This window comes from Bombus huntii, chromosome 11, assembly GCF_024542735.1.
Source record: "Bombus huntii isolate Logan2020A chromosome 11, iyBomHunt1.1, whole genome shotgun sequence".
NCBI classification, from domain to species: Eukaryota; Metazoa; Arthropoda; class Insecta; order Hymenoptera; family Apidae; genus Bombus; species Bombus huntii.
Window position 1 is genome coordinate 7989429 of NC_066248.1, and position 21636 is coordinate 8011064.

The window sequence follows — 21636 nt, forward strand, 5'->3', positions numbered from 1 at the left end:
GATGAGGAAGGGGGGAACAGGGCAGCGTATTTTTGGTCTGTTGATTCAGAATGAGATTCGAAGTTTAGGTAGCAGGATTAGAAGTGAAATTTTGATTTTCCGTGAGAGACAATGGAAATCAAAAGTGAGTATACAGTTTGAATAGGAATTTGATTCATAGGATTTATGGTTAGGTTTTTTTGGGGGATAGGGATTCTCGTTGTTTATCGAGACTGTTTAAATTGTTTCTTTAGCTTTTAGCATTTTAATTCGAATTCCCTGAATATAGATATTCCCTGAATCAAGATTCAGTAATGGTTTCATGTATTGAAGAGAAATTGAAAGATCATGTTCTCCACTGATCAAATTACAATTCTACTTTCTAGTTTTCTTGTTTCCAATTAGCATACTAAAAACTTACTGCTGTTAATTAAATTGTCCAAACTCGGAGAAACGTTCTTTTCCTTTGAAATCTGGTATTGCAGACGAGTGTAGTGTCTACAAGGAAGATGTTAAAGTGAAAGTTAAGTAAAGATTCACTCGTTATAGAGTACAGAGAAAGTTAGATTTTTGGCCAGAGTATCTTCAGCCAAGTACAAGAAGAGACAACGTAATAAATTAGCGAATATAGTCGTTAACCTTTTCACTGCTGATTCTTAGATGCAACGATTAAAAGTATTGTCATGATTTTCATGACGATGTGAAAGAGTACAATAGATCTTTATTAAGCAAAGTAAAGATATCCATTCTCGCGTCTGTTTATACAAGAAAGTAGCTGATGGATCTCCCACCGCAACGACGAAGAACATTCATTGAGAATGATCGAGAAGACGAGGGATTATCCAATAAAGAAGTATTAAATTAGCACTGTTACCTCGACTGATGGACGTAACTACTTAATTGATCGATTTCTCCCTTTTGATCAAATTTTCTTGTACCATCGATCTAGTAGAAATTCTTTGTTTTTTAATGAAACGATGCTTAACCTTAAAAAGCTATTTTCTAATTCTCTAATTCTTTGATTGTCCTCCAATTTTTAATTTCTCGACTATGCAGACCTTCGTCCTTCTGAACCTTAATTGTATAATCCTTCAATTTCCTAACGCTCTAATTCTGTAATTTCCCGAACTTCTAATCTCTCGTTAATTCAGTCTTAAAATTCTATAATTCTGCAAACTCTTCAAAGCTTCGGTTCTCAATGTTTCCAGACTTCTGAATCCTTAGCTCCTCGAATCCTTTATCTTCGCGATTCTTCAGCTTTTCCAGTCGCTCAATTCCGCCACTTAAACGTTCTGTGATAATTAGACAAACCAGCGAACCCACACGAGCCGAAGTTTCCTATTTTCGCAATTAACTTGCGTTTCGAGAATGCCTCGCGTAACGATCGACAAAATAACTGATCAAAAATCATTCCAAGTTCCATCCGCGCGGTAAACAGGGCGTACTTCTTGCTCGGCTTCGTTAAAATTGAAGCAAAATTCAGCAACCGGTGCGTTTCGAATTACACGTTCGTTAAGAAAGTTTCACCGTGGGCTGCGTTGCCGGCACGGAAAAGATCGCCTGACCAAGTTCGACGGTTCATTATTTCCAATTTGAAGGGATCCTTGCCTCGTTGCTGACGGCCATTTCGCGGAGTTAGTTGCAAATTACCAGGGAAATTACAACGTCGGCTCGGCTCGCCTCCGCTAGCTGTAATTTCACCGGCACGATAGTCGAAATCGTCAGACAACTATCTCTCTTGGATCCAACCCTGTAACCTTTACCTCATCGATCTAACCGTGCTCACTTGTTCCTCCACATACTTGCTGTTTACTTAAAGGATTTTTGGGAAATATTTGTGGACATTGAGAAAATAAAAAATTATATTTGCTTAATGTTGTCTTTGATACTAAAGTTATTGTTCCAACGACAGGTCAGTGTAAAGCGCTGTTGGTTGTAAGGTCTTCTAAAGAAGTTGAATTTGACGAAAGATTTAATTTTTGGTTAATCTAGTTACGTATGTTTCGTATTAATGTTTCACTTAGAAATTTCCATCTTCTATTTCTAGTACAGGTTTAACATTTGACAGGTTTAACACTATACATTTGTAAATGTTTAAGATTCCATGTAAATTGTAGTAAGCCGAAGTATGTACATACTTGAGAATTTGTATAACCAGTAACAACGTGAAAGGAAGTTCGAAGGAAGAAATTAGCGTATCGTCGACTTAATAAACATGTAAAAAGCACAACTTTCGATATCCAGTCAAGTCTAAGAAACTTCCTACGAAACTTTACGCTTGCCACGCTTAGTACATATTAGCATAAAAAGGAAGAAATAGGATCAGGTAGCTTCAACAACTTACTTATCCCGTGAACTTGAAAACTTAATTGAGCTTTGCACGAAATAATCAAACATCTTGGATAAACGCTATCTTTGATAAAATAATCAAATTATAAGAAAATAATTCAGCAAGTAGAAGTATAAACAATTAACCTTCAGCTCTAAAATTTCAAGTTTCTCTTCACATTCGATCTGTAAATCGATACGATTCTCTCAGCCGAGAGAATCGAAAGCTCTGACCGCGATGCGGCTTGATCGACCCCCAATCTTGCAGGACAATTGCGAGATATTTTAGCCTGGACGTTTCCATTTTCTCCCCCAATGACGAACACGCGACTCCCTCGAACGTAATTGCGACTCGCGTTATGCAAGCGACAAGAAGGAGATACGAAACGAGACAAGGAACAATAGAGTCGTGGCTTTTAAGCACAATTTCTCGCTATCCCGGCGTCGGAATCACCGGCCATCGACTTTTAACAGACTCTAATCTGTCAGCGGAGAAAAAGCCGTTCGGGGGAAAAGTGGATGATGAACGATAACGCGTCTCCACCATGTCGAAATGAGAAAATTCTTCGATCAGTCCGAGTCCTCATCTTTATCGATCTTCTCGATGAGCCTTGGCCGATGATATTTTTTCCATTGATTTATGTTTAGTTATTTTATCGAATATCGAAAGTTCCATCTACTGAATCTTGCTTTGCTTGTATTTATTTCCGCTATTTGTTTCATTGAGTATTATATTGATTGAATTTATGTTTGTTTTTTATTTTACCGAGTATCGGAAATTTGAATCGTGCATTGATTGTTTGTTTAAATAACAGTAGATTAGTTTTGAAGAAAATTCTTCAATCAGACAGAGCTTTCGTTTTTGTCGATCTCTTTTGACCGTTGATAATATTTTTCGATAGATTTATGTTCGTTTGTTATTTTATCAAATATTGGCAATTCGATCTTGAGTTTCGTGTTGGTTTTATTCATTTTTGTTATTTATTTCTCCCAATATTGTATTAATCGTGTTTATTTATTCCACTGAATATTAAAAGTTCAAATTTTTTTTCTTTGCTTAAATTCAACGTACAGTAGGTTAAGCCGAATCTACGCTGTTTCACTTCGAAGAAACACGTTTCATCCGTGAACTATACCGAGGATGAAAGCAGCGTTCATCCGACGTGTTTCTCCATAGTAAAACGATGTAAGTTCGGGTTTAGTTTTACAGTAAAGTACCGTAAGGCCACTGAATTTCTTTTCGGTCGGTCGCATTACACAGCACAATTATTTCTCATTTTCTGTGTATGAACTTCCTTCATTTATCTTCTGTGTCCGCAAACACATTATAACTCCCCCGCAAAGAATCATTTCCAGGAACATGTAACGAGTACGAAACAACCATTTTTCACTTCCTGCATGTCATATCAACTTCATTCGCCTCTCCTTGTTTCGCTCGTCATTGCGTTTGCCCCACGAGAAATTTTCTAAGCCCATTGATACAGTCTATTTAATTTATTTAACATCTGCAAGAAGATGGCTTTTTATTTTATATTGGAAGAAGTTATTCGTGGCAACATTTTGTTATCGTTTCTTACAGCTTGCTACGATCTGCAAACAAACAGTTGACGTGTATATTTTATGAATTAGAAAATTAACAAGGAAATTAATAAAATAAATAAATGGAAATATTTATGTTTCACGCGATTTCCAAATTCCAAATTGTAATCTCTAACTGGCATTATACATCGTCGTGTGATATTTTCTCACAGAAATAAACATACGATATTTTTAAGAAAACCCGATACACTAAAGTAATATTTTTATTTTATACGAACGCTTCGCGTTGAGCTGCCGCATTTTTAATGGCGCAACTATAAATAGAAATAAACAATGGAGTATAACAAGTAATACTATATAGCAATAATAGTAATTGTTATTACTAAGGAGAAATTACAACCAACGTTGTCGCTGTATTTTTAGGAGATATTTTAGATTTGTAAAATTAAAATTTACTTGTAAAATAAATTACTACGTGCTAATAATAAATAAGATAGAAAGAAATAAGTGAAAACACTCAGCATCCGGATTGAAATTCCGTCGAAGACGTCGGAAATTAATACGAAGAATCATTTCGAACGATATTGTTAGCGTAATCCGCGCCAGACTGTAATCTTCGAATCCACGAACGAACAGAAGTTTCGTGGAAACTTGGAGTCCCACGGGGAAAAACGGCACTCGCGTCGCGATAAATCGCGAAAGATATATAGAATAACTTCTTATTGCGGCTTTGGTCGACCGACGTAAATCTTGCCGCCCTTGTCATCGCTAATTCTAACCGTGGGGTTCGTCGATATTCGCTCGTTGGTTATATCGGTCATTGATGTCCGACAGAGGGAAAAGTTTTAATGAAAACGGTGAGCGTGAAATTCCTCATAGCCGCGATGAAATGCTTTACGACCTGTTGAAGAAGGAATTATTATGCTGTTCGTGTATAGCTCTCGGAGAAAGGAAATCGATTATTAGAGCAGGGGATGGGGCTTCGCTTTTTTCGGATCCTCGGTTGGCAATTGTGGAATCTGTTACCTTTGAGAGATCCTGGTAAATTGATCGGTCGACGTAATTCCGTTTATATTTTGTTTCGTACTTGAGCGCTTTCTTTGTACGCGCAGTCCGAAGAGTAACGAGATCCGATTTTTGACAAATTATCGTATCCTTCATAACGTACCACTTTCATTTCATATCGTTCTTTGAAAAATTCTCTATCATTTCTGCTGGCTTTCATCGGTTACGTTCTTTAGTTATCACGTTTGATCAAAGAATATCAATCAAAGCGTTTTTCTTTTTGACGATTTTAACGAAGAACGAAATAAAAATGGTTTTTCTTTTTCGTTATATATAAAAATCTTTTTGCGCGATAGTTAAACTTCTAAATTCTCGACATTCAGAAATGACATCAAGCTTCTGTAAAAATCGAAGAAAAGATAAATCTGTAAAAGCTTCTCGAATTTTGTTACACCGAAAGAGAATTTTTCTCTTTGCCACTTACGATTGACTTCGCTATCGTTTCCGACTAGAAACTTTTTGTGAAACGAATAATCGGGAAGAAACGCCGTTTAAATATCAGAAAGAGGAAAATTGTAGAAATTCGTTTCAGATATGTCGACGCGTGCATCGTGTAAAATCATCGTTATTTCTGTTCTGCTGCCGTTCATCACGGTGGTGGTACTCTCATCCGCTTATAAAACAGCAAAACAATGGCGGAGAACGCCAAAACTCCATTACGGCTTTTCACCGGAAAAGTGAAATCCCGGAAACGCTAGATACTCGCGAGCTTCCCATTTCTGTTTGATAATACGTGCATATCCGAGCAATCGATTGTGCGCTTTTCGCTGCCTCCCCTTTGACGCGAAAATTTAATTGAAAAGTAGGATTTCGCGTTAATTCCATTTCTTCGTTTGGTTCTGGTGACCATTTAACCGAGAAATCGAACGTTCCAAGTGGAATTAATATTTCATTAATGATAAAAACGCGTTTAGAAGAAGATATTTACAAATTACAAGTATTTTAGAATTAGGTAAATTAGAAAGCTGTAGGATTTGAATTATGTAGATTTTTTTGTTAATAATAAGCCGTTGATTTTAACACTAGAATTATCAAATCCATAAGAACCATTGGTTTCTATCTTTTATCAATTAAAATTGCCATAATCATGCAACAGCTCTTGATCAAATTTATGTAGATCTCTCCTGAGATCGAAACATAATTATATTAGGTTGTCCGAAAAGTTTCTTTCGTTTTATGAGGAAATAACAGACGCACAACGTTTTTTGTTTTATATTATTTTGTCGAATTACGTACGATCCATTTTGTTCTGTTGAGATGAACACCGTGACATTTCACAGACTTGGTTTCACGTTTGTACGAAGGTGCACTGCTGTAAAAAACACGTTTGCGAAAGAAAGACACTTTCCGGACAACCTGATACATATTTCATTTTCACCGTACCATTTTGATTACAATTAATCACATACATTATATTTACTTATACACCAGAGACTAGTTGTTTTAGCGTTAAACGACTGGGATTGTTTAGAGGAAATGAAAGTCACGATATGCTTGCGTAATATCTTTTATCTGAACTAGTGAATGAATAAATTTCACGTGGTCGTAGGTAAATTATAGACTGTGGAGAAATAATTTAATTAGATCTTGAAACGAAGAAGCAGATAAATTAATTTGTCACGGTAGGAAACTGTATTCTCAGAAACGTGTTAATTTTAGTAATAGACTTTTCACGAACAATCATTGGTTAGTTGATAAGTACAACTTATATTTATAGAACAGGAATACTGGTACGCCTTCATTTGTCTCGACATTTCTCACTGACGCACAAGATCGTCGGAGAATGTACAGCTATTTGATTACCATCCCATGATTGATTGCCTTGGTTAAATAAACGTGTCTCGCGTCGAGTTAATGTCAGATATTATTTAAATGAATTATTAGCGATCCTGGCTCGCCAGACGGTTCTTGAACTTTCTCAATTTATATTTAGACCGTGTCTCGTCTCAATTTATTCGCATTGAACCGTGTCAATTGCTTTAAAATTGCAATGCTTAAGTGACGTTTTGTTTCAAATCTCAAGCTTTCGAACGCTTAAACATTCCAGTTTTTCAAATTGTTTCTAATCTTCAAATATTTAAATTTTTCAACTTCCAAGTTTGATCGCATTTAAATTTTCAGACAGCTCATGGATTTCCAAATTCTCGAATTCTCGCATTTTTCAATTTTCAAGCTCCGAAATTTTCGAACTTGAAAATTATCCAACATCCAAATTTTCCAACACACAAATCTTCAGACCATAAAACTCTCGAATACTCAGGTTTTCTAATATCGAAATTTTTACGTGTTCCAACCTTCCAATTATTTGTAAATCAAATCTCGTCACATTTCAAACGCGACACTCATGAGGGATACGCTTAATTAAATGATACATTTTACTATTATTATTATTAAAATGATACACTTTTGAGGGACACCACAAGTCACCGTATTTTCCCTCGAAAAACATATCGGATATCGCTGAAAAGAGTGACCTCGCGACGAAACGTGATATATTCAATTTGCGTTTTCTTTTTTCACACGGTATAGATCCATTAGATTTCACACGGCCGGTACCTTCTCTCCTAAATATTTTCCTGTTTGGTTGAGAAATGGAGTCGATATGGACAAACACGCGAAAGAGACGGTCAGAGAGCAGGAGATGAAAAAATCGGCGGACAAATATTCCAATGTTTTTTATGATATGTTGACCAACGTACCCAGTTGGTTCGGCCTGTTTGGCTAGAAAAATAGTTTATGTCCGATCGATTTTCCGACTCGTATTCTGTCTCCTTCCCTTGTCGATAGTGGTTGACGAAAATATTCATCGCGTTCGAATTTTTAAACAAATACTGTTCATCCGTTGGACGTCTACGATGTATTACCAAACTTTCATGTTTGATTTATTTAATCTTTAACAACGAAACTTTTATACAATTCGCACTAAGATGTAAAATATTCTTATTTCGAAAGCGTGAAACATACCTATACTTGGTAATTACATTAAAAAGGCCACATCTCATCAATTTCCTCTCCAAAAGTGCTTTAACTTTAATAATTTATATGCTACTTTATGGTACGTTATTACCAGAATTAATTGGGAAAATTGTAGTTACAATATTGTAAATGTAAAATCTGCAGATTGGCGATGTTTCGTCCGGTGACTCTTTGCTTAGCCCGGAATATATCCCTCGCTCGAGGCAGCCACTCCCTATGTCAATATAATTAGTTGGACCGTGATAATCATAAGGAGCTGTCGTAAAACTAAGCATTTCGATCTGACCGTTAAGGCCATTGAATGGTACAAACCACCTTCGAGACAAAATGTTCCTTATGGTTATTGCTTCATCAAATAAAAAGTGGGGAAACGTGGATTTTCCCATTTTTCCCCGGGATTTTCACTCGTAAGAGACCGGTGGTGGAGCAAGAGTTTTCCTCTGCGATAACATCGTCACCGAACTTCACTGGATCTACGATTACAGATCAGTCAACATCTCTGCACTGGGTTCATTACTTTAACTCAGTCAACATATATTTATTAACTATATCTACTTTTTATAACTCATTAACTAATTAACATATACTCATATATGTAGTATCGGGGAGAAGGGCCCAAGAAACGTCGAGCTAGCTACAGACAATGTCGCGAGAGCCGAGGCGCTGTCACGAGGACGCGCCGGATGTACTGAGGGTAAACGCGGTAGAACAATCCGACGAGATCGACTTGTCGCATGTACGAGAACCTCATTACCGTGAAGCCATTCGGGATATTATTAAAGGGTATAGGCCGGAGAAGAAGCGAGACGTCGAAATAACCGCGAAAATAGTTCTGAAAAGCGACAAACCGGTAGCGCGAAGACCGCGAAGACTGGCGCCGTCGGAAAGAAAGGAAGTAGATGATCTGATGGAAGCGTGGACAAACGAGGGTGTCATCAAACCATCAGACTCGGAGTATGCGAGTCCGATAGTGGTAGTCCGAAAGAAAGATGGCTCCATCAGGGTTTGCGTCGATTTTCGTGAGCTTAACGAACTCATTGAGTGTCCACATTTTCCGTTGTCGTTAATTGAAGACGTTTTAGATGCGCTGCAAGGCGCCCAGCTTTTTACAACAATAGATCTAAGAAATGGGTTTTTCCACGTAAGTCTAGACAAGGATAGCCAGAAGTATACCTCTTTTGTTACGCCCACGGGGCAATACGAATTTCTGAAGTTGCCGTTTGGTCTGAAAATTTCCCCTATTGTGTTCCAAAAGTATATGTCGAAGATCTACAAAGAACTGACGGACAAGGGTATTGTCATCGTGTACATAGACGATATCATTGTCCTTGCAAAGAATTTAGAGGAGGCATGGGAACGCTTGCAAATGGTCGTAGAATTAACTGGGCAGTATGGACTAGTCATAAATTGGAAAAATGTCGTTTTATGCAGAGGGAAATCGAGTATTTGGGACACATAATCTCGGGAAACACCATAAAGCCGTCCGCTCATAAAACCAAGGCCATTGCAAACTTTCCCAAGCCAACGTCGGTTAGAAAAGTCCAGAGTTTCTTGGGACTTACAGGATATTTCCGAAAATTCATTAGAGGGTACGCGAAGATTGCCAAACCCTTAACCGATCTGTTGAAAAAGGAGATAGACTTCAGGTTCAGGGTATATCTGTTAGGTGTGCCGTTTACTATTGTTACGGATTGTCAAGCATTCGTCATGACGATGAGAAAGAAAGACTTGTGTGTGCGTGTGGCTAGATGGGCCTTGTTACTAGGCGAGTTTAAGTATCAGGTGTGTCATCGGCCGGGAAAAAGTATGCAGCATGTGGATGCTCTGAGTAGGAACCCCCTGCCGAGCACGGTTGAGAAGGGCACAGAACGAGGACATTGAAGTCCGTAGGATTTTGGACGCCGCAACGTGCAGTCAGGCCGATGGGTATGTGATAAGAAACGATATTTTGTATAAGGAGTGTAAGGACGATGTGCTAATAGTAGTACCGAAGGCGATGCGGACGCAAGTAGTCAGGCAAGCGCACGAGCATGGGCATTTCGGGGTTAGCAAAACAGGAGCTATGATCAAGAAGGACTTTTGGTTCAAGGGGTTACGCGAAAAGGTCGAACACGTGGTATCCAACTGTCTTGACTGTATCCTAACCGAACGAAAATTAGGTAAGCTAGAAGGGAGCCTGCGAAATTACAAGAAAAGAAGAAAGCGTGCGAAGCAGTATCGAAGGAAGGACCCGCGCACACCTCGACGACTGCCGATTTCATGAAGCCTTGGGTCCTGAACGCCGAAGATGATGACGCATCCGACGATAGCGAGAATGGACATAACATTTGAGGGCAGATGTTACTGCAGGATGGCCGAGTGTAGTATCGGGGAGAAGGGCCCAAGAAACGTCGAGCTAACTACAGACAATGTCACGAGAGCCGAGGCGCTGTCGGCTCCATCAATGCATTACCGGGTCCTTCAGGTAAATAGGTAAATAGCCGAAAAGACCTATGCGACCCTGGCTACGAGCGTCTGTAGAACACGTGTGCGGTGGGCCCAGCAATAGACAATAGAGTGCTACAACGGCCAGAGAGTCAGTCGAGAAGCAGAGTGCGAGTTGAGCGGACACGGAGTGTGAGTTGGCGTGCGACGATATCGTAGTCTGTCCTTTTGTTATTGAATATCACTCATTAAAATACTTTAAACTTTAAACTCTACCATCATCACTTGTCCTTACTCTAAGAATCCACCAGTTACTACATATATATTAGGTCATCCCATAAGTTCGTGCCGACTTTTGTGTATACATTTCATGTGTCGATTTATAAACATACGGCGATAAGGGACCAATGCACTTGAGCTTAGCTGATCGAGAACAGGCTAGAGCAGATTTTCGTGTATATAAGATCGTAATATAGTGAACACAGTGATTTCTAACAGTAAAAAATCGTGAGTGAAATGCGTATCCATTTTCGACATCTCATGTTATATGAATTTCGGAAAGGAAGTTCTGTAACAATTGCCATGAAAAACATATGTGCTGTTTACGGAGAAAATGCTCTTTCATCTCGCACCTGTAGGAAGTGGTTCCAACGTTTTAGAGCTGGAAATTTCTGTTTAGAAGACGAGGAACGCTCCGGGCGTTCTCCTCAGACAGACGAAGATAAAATTCGGGATCTTGTTGGAAAATCACGAAGTTTGGCAGTACAAGAGATGTTCAATGTTCTGAAAATACTTACGACAACGATTCATAGGTGTTTAAAAAAAATAACACATATAACCGTTCGAAAAACGGCACGAACTTATGGGATGACCTAATATATATACGCAACATGTGTAATCATCTTGTCTAGAAGTTGTTGGAAATACATAACATATTATAACCTGTTACCTCAGCGTTATAATTACTTCAACTACTTCTATTATCTTAAATGAAATAGGGGACCGATCAGTTTCGTGGCGTCGATTGTATATCTTAACGGGAATTTACGACTCCCGTTGACGCGCTTCTTGAGATCGCGTCTCTCCGCGAACGGTCGACAAAACAGGCGATGTTACACGTACAGGTGAAGTTATTCACAGTAAAATCGATGAGGCATGCTGATATTAAATAAAATCACAAATATCAGGAAGAAGATGCTGTGAAGCTTTTCTTTACCAAAATCTTCTTCGATGCACGTGAATCAGACAGCCCTCGATTAATCCAGGTCCGTTTGATTTTCTGCTTTCAGTCGTCGCGAAATCGTAACTCGAGGGGAGGAGAAGGTGGCAAGGCGGAAAAAAGAGCGATATTTTGAGCGCAGCGAAGTTTCGCAGTTGGTCAAAGGGTGAGCTAAGAAAGGCGCCGGAAGAATGGGGGAGAGCCAGGAACAACAGCAGCCCCTGCTTCGTTCGATCAACAACGTGTACGTGTCCCTCGTTAGGTTCATCAACAAGACGATGCACAACGTCGTTCTCTACTGGATCGATTATCAAGGTCGGGCTGTCAGCTACGGTGTATTGTCGCCTGGCGATTGCCTCGACATCGACACGTTCGTTACGCATCCGTGGATCTTCGTCGACCAAGAAACCAGAGACAGGTAGGATTCCTCGAAGATTCCTAAAAAATTCTTCGAAGATTCTTTGGAATGGAAAAATTGGATCCTCTCGAAGTCCGTTGAATTTCCAAAGGCACTTTTGAACCTTAACTTCCTCTCTACTTTTGTTATGTCGATCGTATTTGAAAGGAGCCATAGGGTCTGTTGCTTCTTCCCTTCGCGTTTTCCTGATTCGCGTGGTCGAATGGTAAAGGAACTTTCGAACGATCGAAACAGACGATGCTATCTCCATTAATGCGGTTAGAGTTTGTTCTGTGGGGATCTGTGCGTTTTGTCCGGACGCTGAACGAAGAAAGAGTTGGTTTAAAAACGTACATTTGGATCTAAGCAAAGATTTTACGTGTTTAGATTTTTAACTAATAGGAAACGCGGTGACGAAGAAACGTATTGCAACAATTCTTAAATTCTAGAATTCCAGAATTCAGGATATGACAGATATAACGATCGAATAAGAAACGTGGTACTGCATGTTCGCCACACAAGAAAGTACTTGTACATGTCTCTATTGGAACTTGAAACGCGATAGCCACTACAACTTTGCAAGATTCAGCTTCATCAAGCGAAGCCAACATCGGTCTTCTCGTTACCAAAATTAAACTACATCACCGCTTCTCCCTCCATCTTCCAAAAACCGATACAAACCACTTCCCCAAAGTCCACCTTCCCATTCAGGAAAAGCTTCAAAACGCTACATCTCTTTCTTCGTTCAACGCAACTCCGAATTTGCTTCATGAACAATGATTAGACCATAATTATCAAGCGAATGGAGGGCAGCTGGTTGCACGATGGGGGTTTTTAGGTACACAGTGAACCAGAAGGAGGTGTTCTTCCCGGAGCCGAGTCCGTTGTTGTTAGTGAGACAGGAACGTCGCAATCCCATCAGGGTAGCTTTGCATCCCCGTCGAAGACGCGAAAGGACCGACGTCTTCATCACGCTACCGGTTTATACTCTGCGAGAGCTGTGTCTGAGGGCCATCAGGCGTCGTTTGACGCACGATGAACAGGCGTTTCAGCTCGACATTCCGAGGAGCCTTCAGTACGAGCTCGCGATCATGCTGCTGAAAAACGAGGAAATAAATAACGCTCGAAACTTGTAGCGATCGATTCGTACGGCTTAGCGAGTGTCTCTTCTGATCCCTGGATCTCCGCCATCGTGATATTCAGGTGACTCCGGTCGGAAGATTCTGCCAGTATAGCGGTTGGTTTGCCGGTGGTTTCGCGGGGAAAGCGTTTTCCGGTCTATTGGCTTTGAAGAGGAACTTACTTTGGATTTTCGGGGTTGCTGCGGCATAGCTTCAGGAAATTGGACTTGGAGGCTTTTCAATGGAAGGTGGGATATTTCAGGACGGTTTTTGGAGGATCCGTTGGCAACTCCGCTGGTTTTTAGGCAGCACGCAACGAGCTAGGGATTTTCGAACGATGTTAGAAACCGCGCGAGCGACTACATATCTGTTGATCGCTTTATAGCGCCGTATTCTGACTCATAAAAGTATTTAAAAACTTAACATATAGGAATTCGGAGTTTCGTTAGTGCCGTAACGAACACGCGAGTTGATATAACAAACCCGAAAGCGTCGTGTATGGTAACTTAAGTATTTGAACGCCACAACGTGGGAATCTTTTATAGATACATTACGCGAGTTATACGGAACGTTTCAGAATTTCGTTAGAATTCGTTGTAGCGAGATACGAGTATCTTGATACATTGTTAAGATTTGAGAACGATGAAAACGTGGCAGTTCGATTTTACATAGAAGACCAAAACGATAGATATTAAAATTGTAATGCAAGTACACTTAACAGAAGTAAAAGAACACAAAAATCTGTAGAAATGTTATGAGTATGAAATCATGAAAATTCGTGGAAGAAACTTCCCCAGGAGGAAGTTTGGATTACAACAAAACTATATAGCAAATTCGCGGAACAAACGTTTGGCTCGATCGGCACGTGTTTGCCTCGATTCACCGAAAAGCCACGATAGTCTGCTGAGTTACGTCGCTTTCCTCTCGAAACCGCGATACGTGTACAATGTGTACATACGTGTAATATATGTGTGTATTTTATCGCTTGAACGTTTCGAGCTTATCGGCGCGCGCCGAATTCCTCCAGAGCCTGTCCGCCTTCCGCGAAAAAACCACCAGTTTTAACAATTTTTAACCAGGCTGGTTCCCGAATCTATTTATCTCTTGTTTCGACAATCAAAAAAGCTCTTAATATTTGGAAAAAAAATTGTAACATTCAAATAGATTATGGATTTTCGTGACAAAATTTCTTACTTTATGAAAATAATTCAAAATATAGGACCTGGGCAGATATCTGTTTCGTCTGTTAGGAACTGCGGCGAATATACTCTTTGTATATTTTGTACGCTTTTGTATAATATGCCCACTCTTCGAATATCGCCGCTTTTAAATTTGATCGATGATGGATCGTTTATCGTTTATACACGATATCAAACAAAAAGCTTTTTTCATCCTTTTCGATCTAATGAAACTTTTTGGCAATAAAAGAGATCGCGATTAGATTGAAAATAATTCAACGAACGCAGTAGAGTTAAACGTAGAAAATATTAGAAACGTTGAAAATACAGTGTATCGCTGTTTCAGTTCTTTGATATCGTTTAATTCTTATCGTGCATTGTTATGCAAGTTGCACGTCTGTTCGAAGTGCAAAGAAAATTAAAACATTCCACGTGATTTCTGATATAATCGATAAACTATCCGCTTCGGTAATTGTCTTCCTCTTTTCTTTTATTTCTCTTCGTTGATTACAATAATCAATAAACCGTAAGTAATTAAAGTCTGATAAATGTAATTCTGAATTAATTGCGAGATTAAAAACGATCTGCGTTTGGTAGATTAATTAAAAGTAGGCTCTCGAGGGAACAAATATTTTACTCGTTTCCTTCGCAACTCATTTTTATCAATTTTTCAATTTGATAACAGTTTCATATATATAATTAGCCTACGGTCGAATGTTACTATTAAAGTATCGATTAATCGTGGTTATTAGTAAGTTTAATTTAAGGTACATAAAGGAGCGAACTGTTGCTCCCGTAGAAATAATCATTCATATTTTTCATATCCTATATTTTCGTAATGAAATCTCCTAAACATTCGCTGGTGTTCCATCGGTGGGAATGTTGCTACTTTTTAAGAGACTCCCTTGTGATAAGGGACATTGCGGTAATCTTTTATTAACTCGATGTAAATTACCTGACTTGTAAGTATTTTTACTCGCGAATACTTTTAAGGTGATTAAACGGCATGAGAAAAAATAGTGATTTATTGTTTCCTCGATGAACCTATCCATCGTTCTCTCCTTTCGTTTTTAAGCTTCATTTTCCCATTGGTTGCGGACCGGAAGATTTACGATTATCAGGAAAATTGTCCGATAAAACGTAGATGTAGGGAAAATCATTTGGAATGGGGAACGCCTTTGTTTGATTATTTAAAAAAACATTTAATTCTGTTTAAAAATCTTCGCCATTGAACAATTTATGTATTTCTATTCTGCTATCGTTTCAACGTCGATTCGACGGTTATGGGGTAAAACCGAACATCCAGGAGGAAGAAGAAACATCCAGGATAAACGCTTCGAACGACGAATCCAAACGAACAATTAAAATATAGAATCTTCCGAAGTATGATTTTAATGAATGATTATTTTAAGGGAAGGGGTGTGTTTCATCGCCGAAATTTTGTAAATTTTATCTTGTATCGATGAAACAGCTACAAGATAAAATCAAGCATATCGGAGAAAAGCGAAGAGTGAAACTTTGAATGTGAAATATCGTTCTTCGATTTCTCTAAAAGCATAGTTAGTAGTTGTTTCTACCAGAAACTTAAAACCTAGATTTTCTGTCGTTGAAAAAATTATTCCTTTGCCGTACCTGGAAAAAAGTTACCTTGATCCATGTAATAGTCACTTGGTCTCTAATTAATCCCACTGATAAACAGAGAGAGAGAAAGAGAGAGAGAGAGAGAGAGAGGGAGTAGAACATCGACAATCTCGGGTATCTATTCAATACCGAACTATCAGCATCATAAAAATTCCTGGTCTTCGATTTATCACTGTTTCGAACTTTCCTCGCTTCCTTCGATATAAAGGAACAAGGCGAAAATAGAAGAATGGGTTTGAAAAATATCCCAACTCCTCGAACAAAAGGAGAACGCTTCGTCTTCTTGTCCATCGATCGAGTTCGAGTTTCTCGAGCTTCCACTCTTTCGTAGAAAGTGTCGAAAATTTCCACGAACGAGGCGTGGAAGAAAAAGTGAGAGGAGAGAGAGGAAGGAAGAGAGAGAGAAAAAGAGAACGAAAGAGAGATAGACAATTTCTTCGTGAAAATCGCAGCCAAGCAGTTGGTAATCCGGCCTCGTTTCCGCAATTCGTAAGTAGAGTTACGAAGTTATTAAACCGGTTCCTCGTCCCCCGTCTGCCTGTAATCAAGCATACGATCCGCTCTGACTATCCCCGAGAACTTTCCTTCGGGATGTTTCCGTCTGCTGAAGTGCATACGTGCGTTGATTAACCATTAGCCGAGTTAAATATACCCTGGCTCGAAACACACCGCGATAATGCGCGCTCATTGCGGCGAATAATAGGAAGATCCGCGTCTCTATAGCTCGCGCCGATTATGTCGAAACCTCAAGACCGCTTCCCCCATTTGGAGTCAAATTAACGGTAGTGGTGGGGGATAGTTGTGACTAGGAAGTTACGCGGGGAAGTATGGTTGTTGAAGATGGCTCGCTTTGTCGTGGAAAAGCTTTACTATGTATAGACGAAAGAAAGCTTGACGAAAGCTGAACAGTACGAAGAAGCAATTTTAGAAAACAACATTACAATTGGCATTAATGGCAAAACCAAGCTGTGTGTTCAAGCAGCGAAGTATTTTCATTTTCGCATTAAACAATACCGTAAACATTCTCTTACGATATCCTCGAATCTAATTGTGAATCAAATCTTCACTTCGAGAAAGCTTTCCTCGCGAAACAAAAGCAAAGAACAGGCTTTCAAGAATAAAGCACTCCTTTAAATTGACGGAACAACGGCGAGGTATGGTTTAAAGAATTTCCGAAGCGCAGACTGTCGTCTTGGTCTCGATCCTTTCGCCGTACATTGTACGGTCGACAATGGACCAGGAAGCGTCGCGAAGAGAATTGGTGATGATGATTCAGGCTGGTCTGCGGCCATTCGCAGGGACTACGGTCAATTAAATGCGCTGCAAATGGACTCTGGTTACTACCTCGTTAATCTGGTCCGATCCTAATGGATCTTAAACGCACCGCAAAATGTCACAGAGTGGCGGAAATCTAATGAGCCACCTGCCGGAAGTCTTACGACCGTGACGTTCGGACCACGCCGTGTTCAACTTCCTACCAATGGGATATTTCTTTCGGAATGGCCGCTGTTTTACGAGTGGAACGTTTTAAATTAAAATCTTGCTGAAAGAGTTTCTTTTCTTTTTTATTAATGCTATTAGGTTGATGGCATTTAAGTTTCAGGCAGTTAGAGGAACACGGTACTTTCAGAGTCAACGGGCTTTCATATTTCTGCGAGTTTCAAGAAACGTGCTTCTGTGCAAAAAATTAAATTCGCGTTGAAACATTGTCGACCGGCCACCAGCAAACTCGTGTTTTCATATGTAAGGTTACATGGTCAGATTTTATGTAAAAAAGTAAAGGTGACGCACGTTAATTCCTGCATAAAATTAACGGTTAACGATATGTTAATAAGTACGATTCTTTATATGCTTAGGTGTAACGCGAATTGTCGAAGCATAACTCTTAGTTTCTTATTGTCGTATATAGTATGTTTTTTGATTTTAATTCATCTGAAGGATGAGGTAAAATTACGTCCAATGCCTTTGATTTTTGAATATCGAATAAGGCAGTGTTACGTGAAGGAATTATGGTAGGTACGTACATAGAATAATATTGTCAAAGTAGTATGAATGGAACGTGAAAAATTAATACACGTAAAGAATGTAAGATCAAGGACTTGAAACTTTGAAGAATTAATACCACGTCGGTCACATGCTAAAGAATATTTTATGTCCTGTAAACCTGGAGGGATCATTAAGGAATCTTCCACCTTGTCGCACGTTGAACAGATGGTTAAAACGAACCTTCGATAAGCTTTCGAATCTCAATGCAACCTTAACGAGCTTTTGAGTTAGTTCGTTCCCAATTTCTGCCAACTTGCGATTACTACTACTAAACCAGAAGTAATTTTCTCGGTACTATTTCACGAAATGCGCAAAACTTTTAACGGAGCAGTCATCCAAATTTATCGCAATTTTAATCCACTCCTCGTTTGAAATCATACCTCGATTCTAGCACACGAATAAAATAACAAAATATATAAAAAGAGAAAACAGTATCCTGGAAAATCCAATTTTCTTCAAGAAATGCGAAACTCTTACCAGGCGGGCTATCAAAAGTAAAATCTATTCTCCACAATATTTCCAATCTTCGTTATCGTCGCTCATAACTGGATTGCAGTTGTTTACATATTTCTGAGAAATTTAAAGATGTAGAAATCTACAGAATGTTGATAATATGCACAAATATGTGATATATTTAGGATAACTATTGTTAGTAATGTTTGGTAGCTAAAGCTTTCTATATGAATTTCATTTTTTTTTAGTTACGTTCATAGAGATATAAAATTACACAAACATCCACAATCTACTAACAACCACCCACATATGTGCGGTTGATGCAACGTTAAGAACTTGTATAAAAATATAAAAACGGATAAGTAAAAATAGAAGAAGAGTGCGAAAGAAAATTTGCATTCTCGGTTACGTTGCTTGAAACAAGAGGAAAAGGAAACGTCGCTGAAGAATTCCCTGTTTCCGTTATTCAAATACTTATCGGTTTCGCATTGGACCGGCGCATTGACTCGGTCTCAACGTTTATTTGCACGCGAAGATACGCTTCGTGACTGTTGTCTCTGCGTCGTGACTCGAAGTCGCGGCTACGGAGCAGAGGAGAAGAGAAAACGCGGAAAATCTGCGGAATCGGGGTCGAGCCGATGTAAATCTCGTTGCGATTCTTCTTCGACAAAAGAGAAGTCACGAGCCTCTAGAGACGAGTATTGCGAAACTAATTGCGAATATTACGAAACAATTTCGTCATTGACAGCATAGCCAATAAATTGAAAGTTTCTTTATTTCTGTGAATCATTTAAAAAAAAAATATATATATTTAATCTGTATATATAATATTGGTAATCGCCAGAGAATTTCAATATTCGGAAGTTTGGCCAACTGATAGTTTAATACTCCACATCTTTCTCCTTCTCTTGTTTTGTCAATCATTTAAATATACGTACGTATAGATGTTAGTAATTTCTAAGGAATTCTAAAGGGAGCTTTACACGTTGAAACACGTTGTAGCGACGCGTGCATGCACATGTGAGTTTCATGACACATGTTACAATACGTGTAGATGTATATCAGCGAATGAGTATTAAAACCAATTTGTATCGATGCAGGAATCATATCGAATATGATTTTGTAAAAAGTGAATCCCCTTCCGAAAGAAATCTTTTTTAGTTTTTTATTTTTTATAATCAACATATATCCTATTAACAACAACAACAACAACAACGGGGTTGGGAAACTACCAGACCCGTTGAAACACGTGTTTTAACGTCGGTATCACACTACAAGCAAAATGTTGTCTTGAAACTGATGCAAATTTCATGAAACCTAAGAGTTGATATATACATCGTAGCATGTTTCAACCTGTAGAACGTGCTTGATACTTGGTAGTCTAGCGAGACAATAGCTTCGTGTTTCTTTATCTTTTACCATACATTAAAGGTCACTAAAATTTTTTTCCGTACGAACGTTTTCGCTCTTGAATCATAAGTCTGTATTTTCTTCCTCGTACAATGAATAAGAAGAAGAATATCCTATCTTTTTCGTGACCTAAGATTATCAACGTGTACTTTAGTATACCAAGCCCTTTCCCTTACAAAACAACGATTAAATTAAACGCCCGCCATCCACGTTCTCATAGAAAAGCCTCCGCGACCTACATTCCCTTTAATTTCCTTCTCCACCGGAACTACCACTATACTACGACCCTCTAAACGGTGCACAGCCTGAGAAAGCCATGCCTGAATTTCTGTTTTTCTTTCGAAGACGTGACCCTACTCTCTTATTAAAGGCCACGTTTCAGAAAATTTATGTCACTGCGTTTTGACGCGAAGCACACGATCTCGGCGACGAAAATGGCGATGATGTTCGAAAGCAAAATCATGGTTGCTCGTTATTCCTGTGTATCGACGCGCATATTTAAATGAATTAGATTGCTCATCGGCATCGTCAACATTGGCAACGCACGCTCGAGACTTTTGCGCTCGTGCGAAGGAAACGTTAGATCGAGGTATAAGTTGGTTCCTCTGTTGTTATTTATTATTTTCCTATGAAATCTACCTAATCAAGGAGTCATTTTTCTATAGATATATGTACTTTTATATTATGATCACATAGCTAAAATCTTAAACACACGTACTTACGAATACAACATGATAATGCGTAACATTTGGATTAAATGAAGCTCTATTACAGCAACAAGCATATTATCGTAAAGGTGTGTACCTAATATAAACACAAATATGATATGCAGTGTACATGATAGCATGTGATATAAATAACGTAGTATATACGGTATAAATGTAAACAAGAAAAACGCAATGGTATAATACTACGTTCTTTGTTTTGAGCCATAATAAACTTTCAAGAATGTAACAATTACTGGGATTGGCGATTCGATTTCATTCGAGTCACACCACGCGGCAAATAAAATCGAGATTCGAAGGCCGTACCAGGGAACGAACATTATCACCGTTGGCGATCCATTCCGCTCGCGACCAGCTGTTACGAGCCTCGCATATTCGCCGCCATATCCCTATTTGCGTTTTCATGAATTCAATGGACGCTTAAAGACGCAACCACCTCCGTTATAACGGAAGTTTCGAGCGCTCGTCGACTTAAGCGCCGACTCTGCACCGCGGTCACGTTGCACTGCGAAATGCCTGCGTCGAGAATCATCGAACCAGGTTAACACGTACTACTGTCGAGTTTGTTTCGTCGGATGTAATTTCACACGGCAATCGTTCGTGAAAAGGAAAAACATCTCCCTTTCGCTAAATTAAACCATTGTTAAAATGGGAAAATTTTTGGAAAAGATTACTCGGTAAATTTTCTATCAGATCTAGTTTGTGTTTTATAGCTGCTTCATGGCAGAGTTTCGTAAAGTCTTCCTTTTCATAGACGTGTAGGTATTGGAATCAAAATGAAAAAATTTCAGTACCATCGATCGAATGCGTGTTTATATCTCGTTTGTTGAAATAAAAAGTATATACATAATTCAGTGGTTTTATATATTTTTATTTCGTTATTGGTATAGATAAAATTGAGAAATACACAGAATTTGTAGTTGAAGATTGTTATTTATGAGATTATAATATGTATAGGACTGGAGAATTCTTTTTCTTTGAAGAGCATCGTTTGGTACGACGGATTCTATTGACACATTGTCACGCGTGTTTTACGAAAGCAAAAGACGAATGTTCGTAGGTTGAAAATTTTATCGTCCGGCCTCCCACAGCGAGCATCCCACAACAAATTTTTAACCGGACTGATACTTCAGTA

General features: G+C 38.9%; 1 protein-coding gene across 5 annotated transcripts in view; it reads left to right on the forward strand.

Moving 5' to 3' along the window:
- LOC126871347 (prolyl 4-hydroxylase subunit alpha-1) overlaps positions 1-21636 on the forward strand; it is a 378752-nt gene that overhangs the window by 85847 nt on the left and 271269 nt on the right. For 3 of the 5 annotated variants that reach the window (XM_050630037.1, XM_050630038.1, XM_050630036.1), the window contains one exon: positions 11601-11948. The exons of the other annotated variants lie outside the window; for them this stretch is intronic. In XM_050630037.1, the coding sequence (XP_050485994.1) occupies positions 11722-11948 (227 nt within the window). In that variant the 5' untranslated portion in view covers positions 11601-11721. The remainder of the gene's footprint in view (positions 1-11600; positions 11949-21636) is intronic. 5 annotated transcript variants of the gene reach the window in all.